Here is a 16,533-nt window from a genome sequence, read left to right as displayed (position 1 = left end):
CAACCAAATAAATCCTTATTAAAGTTTTGATTAATAAAAATAATATGAATTGAATTTTAAGAAATGTTTTGATGACTTAACTAAACACTCCTACGTATAAAACACGCTTTTTCCCCAGTTGTGTTTTACAACCTCATAATTATGGGGTTTTACAGCAGTGCATGCCAGTCCCCCTTATATCTTTTGGTAGAAACAAAGTACAGTATCGAAATATAACAATGGCAATAAAAATATAAAACTCGGATTAATACTGCTTAAAAATAACCGCTATTATTTTCTCATAAGATCAAATATTTTGCAGGAATAGTATCTATTAAATTGTCTTTAAAAGGAAATAATTCTTTATAAAAAGAACAGATAATGCGCAGTCCTCTCGTCAGGCAAAAAGACATTGCTATAAGGTCCAGTTTAGTGCTGATTGAATGTCATGATCTAAAAAACAATCCAGGAGATATAGGTCTTTGGAACTGGTGAAGACAACAGCAGGTAAAGTAAATTATTCGTGAGTGGCACAAAGTCATAATGTCAAAGTCAGCTGACCGAGTCAATAGGTGGAGCAATCAACATTTATTAACAGCCAGATTTATGAAAACTAATCTGTAACAAACGTTGTGTTGCCAAGCAAAAAAATACATTCGTTTCTAATTTAATATAGTCCCCAGATAAATCATCAGATACAAGCGAATATCTCAAATGCAAATGTTGAATATTAGTATTCCAAAAAATCGTGGATAACCTAATTGAAGCGAAAGTGGTTGCGATTGTCAATGTTTATTTAATAGAAAATATTTCAATAACAAAAAGTAATTTGAGAAAAATATTGCAATAGCAAAAAGACTGTATGAAAGGACCAGTGGCATAGCTAAGGGGGAGGAGGCTGGGGGCGGTTCGCCCTGATTGACAGCCAAAGAGAGGTAACAAAATTTCACACACACCCCAAAAAAAAATTTCAGCTAGGCTAAGGTGTGAAAATAGTCGGAAATAGAATTTATTTAGTATATATTATGTAATTTTTAATTTAAAAAAATCTTTTCTAAAATATAAATGCTTTAAAAAATTAATTAGTCACTCAAGAATGTTTTTGCCGATTTTTATAGAAAAATCTAAACACAATTTTTTAATTTTAAATAGTACATTTGAAATCATTCGATGACACATTTCATTTTTAACTGTGAAAAAAGTTAAAAAGAAAAGATTAAGTGGTGGATATATATATATATATATATATATATATATATATATATATATATATATATATATATTACATACATACTTGGGGTCACCTAGCCAGTATTGGCAAATCTTACAAGGGGGGGGGGTAAAAACTGTGAAATTTTTTTTAGCAATTTCAAAGTGTTGCCATCAATTAAAGTGGTTATTAATAATAGTATATGGTTAAAAAAAAACGTACCGGGCGTATCTGCATCGCTCTTTAGGAAAGAAGGAAAGGGTGGCTAGCTAATTTATATACACGAAGGACATCTTGGGAAGGCAGGGCATGATGAGAGAAGCTTTTTTTTCCTGCCTCTTCCTTTTTTTCTACATAGGAGGATATAAAAGCTGGGAAAAATTCGCTGGAAGACACAAAAAGAAAAGAGTCGTGAACATATCCTCTTGAAATGTATTTCGTGTTGCTGACGTTCAGACTGTGCAGTGTGATATTGGTGGTGAGAGGCCAGATGTGGTCGATTGAAAAAGAAAAGGGCAGAAACGTGCTGTTGTCGAGCGAGTGACTCACTCCTTCCCAAACCCCAGAACCGAATCCTGATTGTAAGCTTAGAGTTACGATATTTAATAAAACATTTATTGAGATTGCTTTTGTCCCCGCTTTGTAACACTATTCTATTTATTTTTTGTTTTGTTTTATGTAAATACAGCTACAAACCAGAATGAAAAATGAAAGAAACAAAAGTTTCTGTTTCTTTTACACATGTCAAATTTGATATGATGAAACAAATCTGTAAAAATAACATAAAAGTTTTTTTTTTTTTGGGTACTTATACAGTTTTGTTACCACGATTTTTCCTAACTTTCATGAGCGTTTCCCGTTCAATGTAGAGAATAGGGTGGTTGGCAAATTTTCTTTTGCTGCAAGAGCAAACTATAATCACGAAAGTAGAGAAGAGGGCGCGTAGAAAGTGGAATGAAGCTGAGGATAATATTGAGCTACCTGGTTCATTATGCAGGCGAAAGGATCTTTGAATTTGTCTCCACACGAACTTTTTCAGGTGGCTTTCTAATAGTTCAGTATTGATCCCACATTCGATTTTGTTTCTTTGCTTTGTTTCCCTTCACATTATCTCGACGTGGTTCGTTGTCACGTGTGTAGGATTAACAAAGTTTATAGATTCATTATCTGAATTATCTAGAAACTTTGGCAAAAAAGAACTTTATTAAAGTGTGAACTTGGACAAAAAATAATTGAATAAACAAAAATAATTGAAACTTTTTAGCTAACTTGAATTCAATTAGCTAAGCGGCTCGATATCTGCCCAAAAACGCTCGTGAAGATTCGGAAAAATCGCGGTAACAAAACTGCATATAAGTACCGTTTTTTTTTCTTTCTAGTGTAAATTTAAATATAGAACAAAAAGATCGTTAACTCACAGTTCGTTTTTTCCATCCTTTATTTAAGTGTCTTATTTCCATTTTTTCTTCGTAATTTCCTTTTCCCACCCATTCATTTATTACTATCATGTCGTGATGATGTAGCAACCCCCCCTAATGAACTATACTCTTTGTATATGCTTCCCTGTAAGTTCTTCGGCCATAGACTGGCCAATCGACAGGCAGGGCGCATTGATCCTACTGTCCCCAAAAAGAGTGCAGGGGACATCCAACAGTCAGCACAGAGCTGCAAGCGAAGACACACCTTCCTCTCCTCCTCACCTAGCACCGACAGTCCGACGTGGACCTGACTCAAGAACTTCGAGCTCCACCACTATTATCTCATGGAATAAAGACTTGCAAAGGTTCAATGTTAAAAGGAGTTTGTCGTTTTTTATCGAGGGTTCTAAAAGATAAATAATTAGCTGGGGTACAACTACCCCACTAAAAATGGTGACCCCGACGTGATTTATCACTTGCAGTGTGATTGGCGATACTGGTGGTTTTTTACTGAGGAGTTTTAGCGGCCATATGCTGCAAGCGGCTCCTGTATCAACCAAGCAACGTGCCTTGGATAGCGAGTCTATAATAAAATAGGCTCGGTTTGTGTGCATACCTGGTGGAGAGCTTGCCGTGCTCAAGTCCCCAGACCTTAGTTTTCCTGGTTCGAAAACGAACAGGGCATAGTGCACCTCTGTGCCTCTGCTCCAAAACGGCTATGGTAAAAGCATAGCCCTGGCGTGTTAGACTGGCGGCGGCGATGGGGAGATGGTGAGCGACCTCGGTAGCGGCGTCTGGGCGATGGTGCTCTAGTTGCGTTTAATTTTTTTACCTCTTTGGTGAGACGCTCAATAGCGTCAAGTATAGCCAAAGACGTGGCGTCTCGGCTTGCATTCCCAGTCGCAGCAGCATGTGTAAAAACTTCAGCCTGTGGCTGAGGGATTGCAGCGGTGGTAGGTCCCCTAGAGAATTCCATCACCCTATCCACCGATGCTGCTATGGTATCTACAGATTGCTTCTCAACCATAGGTGCCAAAATTGCCTTTACTTGAGATGGCAGCCTCGAAATGAAGAGCTGCTTTATAAGGGCACTGTCGGCCGGGACGTCTTCTGCCAGTTCTCTCATTCTACGGAGTAACTCCGTTGGCATACGGTCCCCTAAAAGTTCATCATGGACCAACGTTTGGAAACGCCTCTCTGCTGAGACTGACGTTCGGAGCAGCACCTCCCGCTTTATGCTTTCATAGGTAGAATTAATGGGGGTGTCAGTTATCAAATCCTTGATAACTGGCGTCAACGATGCGGGGAATGCACTGAATAATATGTGCAGTTTTGTCTGCTCCGACACGTTGTTTGCCAAAAAATGGGATTCCAATTGGGCAAACCAAACTCGCACGTCGCCAGCAAAGGCAGGCAATACGGTGGACATGTTTAACTAACGAAAAGAAAAAAAAAAAGGAACAGACCAAAAAATATTCAGTTATCCGACTTGAAGGATAATGCCAAAGGAACATGAGAAATATTGGAAGTACTAAAAATAAAAAATAAAAAAAATGAAGAAATATACTTTTATGGATCCCTTCTGGGAGGACCGAGAAAAAAAATCTATTCTAATAGGAAAAGGAACATTTAAGCCGAAGCACGTGTGGCGTGGGGTATTTAGAAAAGGTATCGAACTGTACGTAGTAGGAGAAAAAAAATATATATATATATATATATATATATATATATATATATATATATATATTAAACAATAAAATAAATTGATAGACTATGCTTTTTCTTTTTTTTATGTTTCTGGTAAAATAGAAAAACTTTGTGTGTGTGTGTGTGTTTTTTTTATATGAAGCAAGTACTCACGTTGGTTTTTTCTTTTGCTGGCAGGGGAAGAATATCCGTTTAAAACGTTTTTAAGTCTATATATGACACGTGGTGTTTGAACTGCATGAATGTGTCTGGCGGGGATGTTTTTTTATTTTTCCGTGGGGGAACAATATGTCTGGTGTTGTTGAATGGTTTTCGGTGATAAGTATTTGATTTTTGGAAGATGATTTCGGTTTTTTTTTTTTATCGGGGAAATAGAGAGCTTGTTAGCTGGATATGGTACAACTACCCCACTAAAATTCCCTTCTATTTTATTTTATTTTGTTCGCTTCATTTCATGAGTTGATAAGGCAGGTAGGCTGTTCTGTGTCTTTTTGTTTTCAAACCATCTTTTCCGATTTTACTCAGTAATGGATTTTTTCCTTTTTTTTTTCGGCCTGGGTTGCTAACGCCCTTTTTTTCCTCATAACACCAATAATTAATTAATTTATCCATTTACAAAGTGATTCGTCATAGTATACACTTATGTTTTTCTTCCTAAAAAGGTTTTCATAAGTTTATGAACAGTTACATTTTAAAAAATCTTTGGATTTGGACGGATTGTTTTTTTCATATAGGATTTTGTCTTTGATTATATGTGTAAGCAGTAACGTACCGGTCAAGAAGTAAATAGAGAATATATGAAAATTTAACGATAGCTAACCTTTCAGCATAGGGTAAAGTGAGGTTCAGTAGGGTGACATTTGAGCGGACTGCTCCGAATGATGTTTACTCTAGCTACGTCAATGGGAGCGACATACCGATATATATTTATAATATAAGATTTAGGAATTTTAGTTCTTAAATATATTTAGGTTTTAGCAAAACAAAGGGCGGCGTGGATCTGACATCTGAAAATCGAACTAACAAAGAAAGGATTTGATATATATTTATTGTGAGAAATTCCATTTACAGTCGCCATGTTTCTTGTTTAAGCCGCCTACACAGTCTAGTAGACTGCTACTGCTCATGATTGGTTAGTTGAATGAGTCAAGTGAATTGCTTGGAGTCCTTCTTTTTTTTTTACTTTTTTTTTAGTTAACAGACTACGGTGGCTTGGAATTCGATATTCTGACTCCACTTCTAAAATCTTCTCGTTAAACAATTACGTAGAAACTTATAAAGGAAGAATAAACAATAATTTGCCAAATAAAAGGAGAAAAAAACACTAGGAATCTGCTCGTTTTAAATAAAGAACTTGCACTAATTATATATAAAAAAAATTTTAACAACTAATCGTTTTGCAAACTAAAGAATGTAAGAAATTTAATTCTCACAAACTCAATACTCCCTGGCAGAGGCAAAATAAATGCACAAATTAAAAAAGCCATACCTTCAAACTCAAAATTTATTCAATAATAACAGCAAAAAAAGTCATTGCAAAACGGTGGGGAAGTTTTGCCTCCCTAAACAGGGAGCCTTTGGTGGAGTGGTAATTCAAATTTTCCTCGAAAGGATCTATGATAATTCACAGTGTTCTCAGCAAGAATTTTGGCGCCTATAATAAGGCATAAAGCGAGTCGCTTCGGACTCTAATTAAATTGAGATAAGTTTCAATAGTTAGTAAATATAAACATGAAGAAAAGTTCAAAGGATGCCATCCTGTACTTAGGATATCTTCAGCAATATAAAGGTGTCTCTGCTTGTAGGGATATAAGTCCTTTGTTCACCAACAGTTTTGTGAAATAACATGAAGAAAGAGTGGCGGCTCCATTCCTGGTAAGGCTTTTCCTGGAGTGAGTCCTTTTCCTGCAGAGAGATTAACGTGGACTGAAAAATAAAAGCATGATACAAAAAAAAAAAAACAACAACAAAAAACAATTCACTTGACTCATTCAACGAACCAATCATGGGCCGCCTACTAGAACTGTGTAGGTGGCTTAAACAATAAACATGGCGGCTGTAAAAGGAATTTCTCACACCATGGAGCAGGCCAGGCAATCGGTTAGTCTGTTGGTTAGACGGTCAGAGTTGAAGAAAGTTGGAGAATTGGCTGCCAATCGTGGGAGCATTTCGACTGGTTAACTAGAAAGATGTAAGACTCTAGAGAAAAACGTGTCAACTTCGAGGGGACTCATTAAAACGAATATATGTTATACAAAAGAAAATATAACTTTGCCGTTATGAATTGGTGGAAAATGCATTCGTTCGTAGCAAGTCAACCAAGCAAGAAAAGGAAGGAACGAAACAAATATGTGGCACATATTTGTTTCGTTCCTTCCTTTTCAATGTACAATCCTGTGTTCACCTAAATATACTTTGAGATGTTCTTTGGCGAGAGACTGAGATAAGGCACATATTATATATGCCTTATCTCAGTCTCTCGCAGAAAGAATATTTATGCATATATTTTGTAAAAAAGAACTATTCCGTATTAAATGAATTGTATTTTGTGTAAATACCGACACCTACGCATTATATGCACACAAATTCAAACTAGACGATCACGCCTGTCATTTATACATAAGTATGCAATATCAGTGAAGTATGTTACTAGTGATCTTCATCATTATGGTGAATTAATGTAACAACTGTTATATTCGCATATCTCTCCACATTTCCATGAATAAACCGGAAATCAGCAAGGCAATGACGGCAGCAACAATGGCGACCCTAAGACAAATCTGTTCGCCGTTACAACGTAGTCAAACACAATAAATACACAGGACAATTTTAAATCCCATCTCTTTAGATACACACATCATTAAAATAACTCGCACCTTACTTCAACATAGAAAACCTCCAGAGAAAGTTGCACAGCAAAAGAAAAAACCTAAATAAAAAATCACAGACACTACCGTAAACGCAACTCAGATAGCATAAAAACGCAAATAATGATTCCACAAAACACCCCAACAATACGACACCGACTAGGTTACATTCACAACTTTCTCAGCTTTAAATCGATGTAACACATGCATACACACACCAAACAGATAATTCTCTACAATTCATTAAAGCACAAAAAACAAACACAAATAAAAAATACGACGGCCATTTTGACGCCGGAGCCGATGTGCCTTTTACTACGTCCGCACGTGCTGTATAAATAAGCCGGCCGTCAGAGAGAAAGTCAGTTTTCCAGCAGATCATATTTATTTGCTGTCCACTCAGCAAAATGTGGCACAAGGCCGGAAAGTGGTAACCTAGCAGGCTCCCCTACCAGTAGAAGCGGACACTGCTGTTCCCCTCAACTCTTTGCAGCAGCACAGCGACAGCCGTTCCCCTCAACCTTCCAACAGCAGCAGCAGCAACAGCCGTTCCCCTCAACTTTCTAGCAGCAGCAGCGGCAGCAGCAATAGCCGTTCCCTTCAGCTCCATCTAGCAGCAGCTCAGCGACAGCCGTTCCCCTCAACCTCTAGCAGCAGCAGCAGCAACAGCCGTTCCCCTCAACTTTCTAGCAGCAGCAGCGGCAGCAGCAATAGCCGTTCCCTTCAGCTCCATCCAGCAGTAGCAGCAGCGACAGCCGTTCCCTTCAGCTCCATCCAGCAGTAGCAGCGGCAGCAGTTGATTCAAAGCGCCTAGTCACCATATCACAGTCCCGGACGTCATCCCTAGACCACACCAGCATCTAGGCCCCTGTACCTGCCCGAACCTGATCAGGCCAGGATCCCTACCTCTCTAATCCCTATTTCGGCCTTCCTGACGCCCGGCTGACCGTTCCGGCTTTGATTGAGGATATATATGCTTATTCACTTTGACCCTCAATAAAGGTTGAAACCAAATTACTTCGTTTGTTCTCCTTGCTTCCATACGCTCGTGTTATTTTATAACACAACGTTATTTATATAGATAGTAACGATATTTAGACTACTATAAAATGTACTTAATCATTTCCCAGAAATATTTCGAACAAAATCAAAAATCTATCAACTTAAGAATAACTTTTATCTTAATAATAACTTTTCAAAGAACATCTCAAAGTATATTTAGGTGAACACAGGATTGTACATTGACCAGCGCTAGTGCAATTTTTAGGTCATTTCAAGATATAATTAGTGTGTATGGCAATCATTTAAAGCATTGATTGAGTGTAAAAATAATATAGAAAGATGCATATATTTCATGCATTATGAGATTCTTTGACCTGGTTGAATATGTGGATAATTGACAAAATTTCGCCATAAAAAAAATGTGTGGTTAAAATAATTCAAGTCTTTTCTACACACTTGCAGCATTTCCTTTAGTGTTGGCCTTTACATTAAGAAATTTTTCCATATATCTGTACGGTCTACTTATTATAGATATTGGTAGAATGTATTATACTTCGTGATTCTGTTTGGGGTATGGATGGGCAATGAGAATCTTATCTTCTAGTTGTTACGAGGTGCCTTCAATAAGTTTGCAGACTTTAAAAATTTTACACTTTTGAAAATTCAGTACGTTATTGCGATATATAATATGAGATCATCGACCAATTTTATGATTTCAGGTCAGATGAACATCTACATCAGCAATTGAAATACACCCTACTAACGCCTGATTATCACAGCTGGAGAATTTCACAAATGAAATCTTGACGTGAAGACAGTTTAGAAGAATGATATGCAATAAAATTGTTTTAAACTTGGAAAAGATGCCACAGAAACACATGGAATGCTTCAGACTACTTTTGGACCAATTGGCATGAATCGAGCAGTTTTTTACTGGCATAAGAAAGACAAGAAGTCTATCAGGGATGATGAGATGTATGAGGAGGAGTAAAGAAATTATAACAGCAGAATTTAAATTCTGTTATGACAACTGTCAGCCGTGTGCTTTGCCAAAGTTCAATAAATTTGATAAAGAAACTATCCTTATTTTTCTCATTTAAATTTGGAGCAGCAAAAGTGATACAAAAAATTATATTGGGCAGTGCAGCCGGAGGATAGTAATGCCTATACTATAGTTAAGGCTGACCTGAACTCCTTGGAAAACAAAGGTGGTCATGGAATTTTGTTTGGGTCTACAAAGAGATCCTGCTGAGACAACAAGCACTGATGCGTGATGAATAATTAGCCACCATAAACGACAGAATTTTACAGGACTTTTTGCTTTCATTTGCAAGAACATTTTACAAAGGAGCCCAGTCTGATAATGGCTTAGTTTATCGCATATATAGCTGACATTTTTCGTTTAAAGTAACCGAATCTGTTGTGTGGGCATGGTGTATTAATGAGGAAGAAAACCTGAAAGTTCTGAAATATACCAGGCTTGATCAGGATGTGGGGTTTGACAGTTTGCCCTACAAACTGTCTTTGAGACTATCGTCCATTTTTGTGCCCTTGCTGGCTGCTGTTCAACTCCCTGTTTAAAAACTGGTCAATTCCCCAGTATTTTACTAGGACTACCATCAAATTATTTGGCAAGGACGATAAGGATGGTACAAATTTTAGATAGCAACACCAAATACGAGGGGTGTGCAATAAGTAATGCCCCTGACCCATTTCCCATAGCAGCAGAGCAACGAAACTTGGCACAGTTATTAGTCTTTCTCTATATAGGAACCACTCAGTTATGCATTTCTCCCATCATTTGATAGAGCTCTGGAGACCGTTTTTGTAGAACACCCCAGGTTGGTCCTCCAACCACGACGTGACTTCAAAAATCAAAGCTGCATCATCTGGGAAATGCTTTCCTTTCAAAAGCAACTTCATGGCTGGGAAGAGGTGAAAGTCAGAGGGTGCAATGGCAGGAGAGTAGGGAGGATGAGGAAGGATTTCATAACCATACGCCCGTGCTTCTGATCTGGTAACATGCGAGTTGTGGACTGAAGCGTTGTCCTGCAGGAGGAGGGTACCTTTGCTGATCTTGCCCCGCCTCTTGATTTTGATAGCTTCCCTTAATTTCCTCAAAAGTGAAGCATAATAGGCTCCTGTAACTGTGGTACCCTTTCCCAGGAAATCTGTCATCACAATTCCGTCCTGGTCCCAGAAGACTGTGAGCATGACCTTACCAGCGGAGGGCTGCACTCTTACCTTCTTTGGAGGTGGTGAGTCCAAGTGCTTCCACTGCATTGACTGGGCTTTGGTCTCTGGATCATAGTGATGGACCCAGGTTTCATCCTGTGGAATCAGTCTTTTGAAAAACTTTGACTCCTCTTCTTGGCACATCTCCAAATTCATCCTCGAGCACTCAACGTGTTCTTGCTTCTAGAATGGTGTGAGCAACCTGGGAATCCATCTGGTAGACACCTTATGCATATGCAAATGGTCATGAATGATAGTTTCCACAAACCCTGTACTAATCTTGACATCTTGGGATATTTGGCGAATAGTAATGCGCTGATCTTCCAAAATGGCAGCCTCAACTTGACGGACAGATGACTCATCAACGGTAGAAGGGGGGGGCGACCAGGTCTGGGAGCTGTTTCCACAGACTTCCGGCCATGTTTGAATTCACGATGCCAGCGTTTTATAAGGTCATATGATGGGGCATTATCACCATGAGTTTCTTTCATTTCATCAAAAGTCTCCTGTGGTGTGCGTCCTTTCAAATACAAAAACCGGATCACTGCTCAACATTCAACAGGCTCCATTTCACACCTGACTCAGTGCAAACACCTGTAAAACAGAAACCACAATTAGTTCAGAGCTGTAATTTGCCACATAAGCCATAGAGATATAAATCATTGCACATGAAAATTTCAGCTAGATCAGACAACTGGAAGTGGGTCAGGGGCATTACTTATTGCACGCCTCTCATAATAATCTGTTGCATATCAGTATATATAACGCGTGTGTAATAAGTCTATATATAAACATACCTATATAATCTGTGAATACATCTGTGATCGTCCAGTGTGTATAATGTCATTCGAATAGACGAGTGTCTGCGTCAGTGTTTTATACATTCATTGTGCATTAGCGAACACAGATCTTTACAAGGAAGAACATTTTTCTGTGGGGACACATTGTACCAAAAGAGAAACATACATTCTTCCATTCGGTTGGTCATGATTGACGAGTTTATAAAAGCTGGAATAAAGATTTCTTCCATCCAAAAAACAGTAATCAACATTCAGGATTATATCTTATGAAACTTTATTTCCTGGTGTTACCCATCTCGGATTTGTATGTTTCTCTTTGTCTTGCTAGGTTCTGTCCATTAGCTTTAACAGACCTCGAGATAGAATCTCTTGAACCAACCCCCATCTGCTCTCTAATACGACTTCTCTGTGATCAACGTGCATTATATATATATAAACTATAACTTTAACTCTCTAACTTCAAAGGTTAATCTTAGTGTTATTCTCAATTAAGTTCTATCTACATTCCATTAAATTCAATTACAACTAAACTAATTGTTTTATTTTCCAATACTTTTTTGTTATTGAATAACCAATGTGAATTCTTATTTTATAATATCTACATTCTTATACAATAATAATAATAATAATAATATCACTTAGGTGACTCGACGATGCCAGAGATCCAATACCTCAATTCTCTTCATCGCCATTTTTCAAAAATGTGACATTTTTCTAAAATGTTCTCACATTTTTTTCTACACTCTCTTATACTATTTTCATTGCAACAATCCCTAGATTTCCACACTTTGCTGAGCAAAGTAAAGATCAGACCCCATCCTTATTCTTCCTTTTCTCTTTGGTCATCCACCATTCATTGATAGTTCCCCTATTTGATTTAGACTGGAATCCCTTTCCCTGTTGCATGGCATCTGCTATTCGTGCGTTCTATTCCCTATGCCCAATATTGACTGTTCCTTCCAGCCACAATTTTGCCAAATAACAGAAGTCTGTGGGAGTTGAAAACTCCCAGCCTAACTCGATTGTCGCCCTTTAACTCTGAAGAGCGACCTAGATACGTCACTTCCTGTTCCCCATATTTCTTCCTCTTTCGTGCTGGACCTTCGAGCAGTCAAGATGTAACAAACACCGCTCCGGTGGGGCCATGGGCCACCACTGTGTTCCTGACTAGCCAGTCAACCGCAAGTAACGTTACTCAATCGAGTAAGGCTGGGAGTTTTCAACTCCCACAATTAGTAGTTCCTAGTTAGCTCAAAGCTAGAGAAAAAAAAATTGGAGAAAAATATGCATATATATGTGTGCGTGTGTGTGTGTATGTCCACTGTATAGAGAATGAGAGAGAATTTTTTTTTATTTTTTAAGTAGCAGGGTGAAAAGATAGTTGCGACGTTAAAGGATATCAGGAAAAAATGTTCAAACTTGTACAACTGTGGGATGATCACAGGAATGACGTTATGAGTTTGAGTGCAAGTATTGCAACGGAGTCTATGAAGCATGCGCAAGAGTCAGCATGATGGGTTGAAGTTGGTTCGCATTGGTCGCAAAGGTGTTGACTACATGCTTACGGTCACAAGTGGGTCTGCGAGGACATTTGTCCGTCCGTAGAGAGCGTTGTCAACATTGTTCAGGTGCTCAGGCGTACTCAGTGGGTTGGTACGGGCTGAACGTCCAGGATGAGTGTATCAGTGTGCATGATGCAGCTTACTCATGTTAGTCGGAGAACTTCAGTGAGGTGAATCGTTGTAAAATCTAAACGTGCACAGTGTTTGGTGAATATCTTTGTGTTGGTTGTTGCTAAAAAAGTTTGATATCCTGTGAGGTGTTGCTGGAAAGGGTTGATATGCCGTGGAGAGGCTTGATGCGCGTAACATGATGCTGGAGAGGCTTGTTGTTGCTTTTTCCTTTCCATAATTGTGGAAAACTGAAGTTGAAATAGCGTGAGAGTTGCTATTTGAGTTTTGCAGTGGGCTTGTTGCTACATATTCTCCATGATGAAATTGAAAGCCGAAATATTTTTTTTATTAGCACATGGCAAAAAAGATATTTCGATAAAGTGAAGAAAGTTTAAGATTTTGATACGTAGCTAAAACGCGTGTGACGGAATGTTTTGAGACTTTGTCGTCCACAGCAAAATACATATATAAAACGCATGCGTGATGGTATGTTTGTTAGACTTCGTCATCCACAGCAAAATTCATATATACTTTCTGGCGTTTAAAATACGTGAAAAACATGTTGTAATTGCTATTGAAGTTGGTAGGAACCTCGTTCACATAAGGAAGTAATTTTCGTTCATTGTAGCAGTGGATGCATGTCGCTGGAGTTACATCTGTTCTATAGTGTGACGTTCGTTCGTCGCAGGTGCTCGTTACATGTGCGTAATCATGTCTCTTCATGCAAAGTGTTTCTCGGCTGAGGTAAACAAGAACTGGTCCTCAGAAAATAGTTTTGTTGAACAAACTGATTATTAAGAATGAAGGCAACAGGAAATTTTTACCTTTCAGGTTCTCGAGGTCATATTTGGCTTCGATTATGACAGAGAACATAATAATTGAGACCTTTTTACACTGCCCAGGAAAAACGCTTCCTAAACCCTTAACTATCGTTTCATAGTGTGTTCAACGTTTTCCAATATCTCCTCTAGAATTAAAAAAAAAAACTAGGATCATCCCACATACATAATCAGAAAGACTTAATATAGTACCTTGTTGCCTATAATTCCCGTTTGGGATCCCATTTTACTTATTGAATTGTTACATATTGACGGCCTTCTTATCTTATTTCCCTTATTTCTTCCTCCCCTTCCCTGAGTGATTCACAACATAATGCCTTTGCTTACCATTATAACAAACGCTGTCTTGAACATTCCTATTTACCAATTTAGGAGGCACTAATTTGGTAAAATGCAATCAGTAATTATGCTCAAACTGGGCAGAAAAAAACGGATTTTCATGCTTTAAACTGTCCCTATATTTCCGTTCAAGTCAAACTCTACACAAGATCGAAAAATCCTCGAAAAAACAAAAAACGTATATAGATTCATTACTTTGAGCCTTGCAAACTGCTGTCAAAATACAATAATTTACCAACATATAACACGCTCCTTTTATTTAAAAACTTTTACCCAATACAGCAGAACAAAATAAACACTTTCCAAATCATTACGGCAAAACCGTTCAATTGTTCTTTTTCTTTTTCAAAAGGCTAAAAAGTTCAGTTTAAAAACATTCCCCTTCATCAAAGTACAATTTCCAGAAAAATTTACTGCAACACAAAAAAGAGCCTTTCCTTTAAAAAGAACTTTAACCCCCTGACTAAACACCACAATGGCAATCTGACAACTTCTCACAAACAATTAGTGTCTACCTGTTAAACAATTTCAACAATATTTCATATTTGCAACATATGTATAAGCTTATTTTTCCTTGCTTTCTTTTTCCCGTTTTCTCTCTTTATCTGTTATGATCATTCTATTTTTCATTTCCACGAATTTTTGTTTGTGTCTTATTTTATTTTCTTCAAAATTAAAGTTTAATCTTTTTTTCAATATCATTTTCCCTTTTTTCTATGTATATTACATTTTGAACCCTTATCTGTTTACATTGATTTGTATTAGCTTCTTTTTTCTATTTTCTTATATTTTCTACTTAAAATCAAAACATACATACATGTTTTTCTTCTGCTTTTCCAAGACTTTGACCCTTATTTTCTGTTTTTCTTACTTACTGTGTGTGTAACAGTCCAAGTTCTAATTGAAAAGTGGTCAGCGAGCACAAATCATGTGTTATATAGCTGTTCCAAATAATAATCTATTGTTTACTGATGTTTATATACCAGGTCTATAAGTATAAGTGTCCAAGTCGGTTATATAATGCATGCATATATATATATATTTATAACCGCATATCTGTGATTGAATCTAGTGCTTGTGATTGTATAATATATGTCCCTATGTTTGACCATCTAGTGTGAATAATGTTTATTATAACTGCGTGTGTTAGAATTTTAGACATTAAAATAAAAGTTAACACAAAATATTCATTGTATGTCAATGAACACAGTTCTTTACAAAGATAAACAAAATTTTTCTGTGGGATACATCAGATCAAAAGGGGAACATACCATTCTTCCATAGTTGGTCTTTACTGACGGGTCAATAAAAGCTGCAATGAGGACTTCTGCTATCCAAAAAGTGAAAGAGATCAATCTTATTGTTATTCTAAATTAAATTTTATCTATATACATTCTAATTTGGATTAATATTTATGATATTAAATTCCATTACCACTCAAACTAATTGTTATATTTTTAACATTTATTTTGTTATCAAACACTCTGAATGTTTATTTCATAACATCTTAGTGTTAGATAGGTAATGGGCAATGCCAAAAAATATCAAATGTAGGTGCACACATGCAATGCTCAAAATTAGCTAGTGCTAAGTGATGACGTCAGCCTACATTGCGATTAAAAGTTGGGATCATTGAAAATGGATTAAAATTGGAAACAATGAGACGTTTTACATTCTGACCTGGACTGCAATTGCTTAAAATGCAAAACAAGAGACAATCAACATTCTAAATTTAGAGAATGTCAATATAATAGCAACACAAATATCAACAGAGTCGACAGCGATTGAGTTATGAAAGCATTTCTGCACCACCCATACCACCCATCTACCACACCGCACACCTCAATACTGACCACTTTATAACTTCTCTGTTATCTAGTTGATTTGTAAATAAAGTTAAGTTTATTTATTATCTGTTCGTGTGTTGTATCATTGAAGAGAAAAATCCAGGTTGTCCTCGACAGTCATACATCTAAACAATATGATATAAATGCGGGAGTGCCTCAGGGGTTTATCCCTGGACCTCTACTGTTCCTGATATTCATAAATGATCTCCCCGACAAAATTGCCTCTGAAATGGGTATATATGCTGATGACACCACACTCTATGACAGGAAAACAAATGAACACATATCTAAAGAAATGTCAGAAACACTAGAGGATGACCTCCAATCAGTAGTGGAATGGGGACAAAAATGGATGGTCACATTCAATGCCACCAAGACTAAACTAGTTTCATTCAATAATTACAAGAAACCTTCTCTACCACCTATAGCAATGGCCAATGACTCTTTATCTGAGAGTACATATTTCAAACTCCTTGGCCTAACGTTCGCAGGAAACATGAGTTGGAACAATTACATTGAAGGCATTGCCAGGGCTGCTGCAAGGAAGGTAGGCTCTCTCTTACCGTGATAGAAAACTACTAACACCCGAAAGTATCCTGTACCTCTATAAGGCCACT

General features: G+C 37.4%; 1 protein-coding gene across 1 annotated transcript; it reads right to left on the bottom strand.

The window, feature by feature from the left end:
* Window positions 1-3,259: 3,259 nt before the first annotated feature.
* On the bottom strand, window positions 3,260-4,036 carry LOC145252531 (uncharacterized). Its single transcript, XM_080112082.1, has one exon. The coding sequence runs from the start codon at window positions 4,034-4,036 to the stop codon at window positions 3,260-3,262; it is 777 nt and encodes a 258-aa protein (XP_079968208.1).
* Window positions 4,037-16,533: the final 12,497 nt, after the last annotated feature.

Source organism: Euprymna scolopes, chromosome 3 (genome assembly GCF_053919585.1).
Source record: "Euprymna scolopes isolate OS-2025 chromosome 3, ASM5391958v1, whole genome shotgun sequence".
Classification (NCBI taxonomy): Eukaryota; Metazoa; Mollusca; class Cephalopoda; order Sepiida; family Sepiolidae; genus Euprymna; species Euprymna scolopes.
This window is presented reverse-complemented; position numbering and strand designations above follow the sequence as displayed.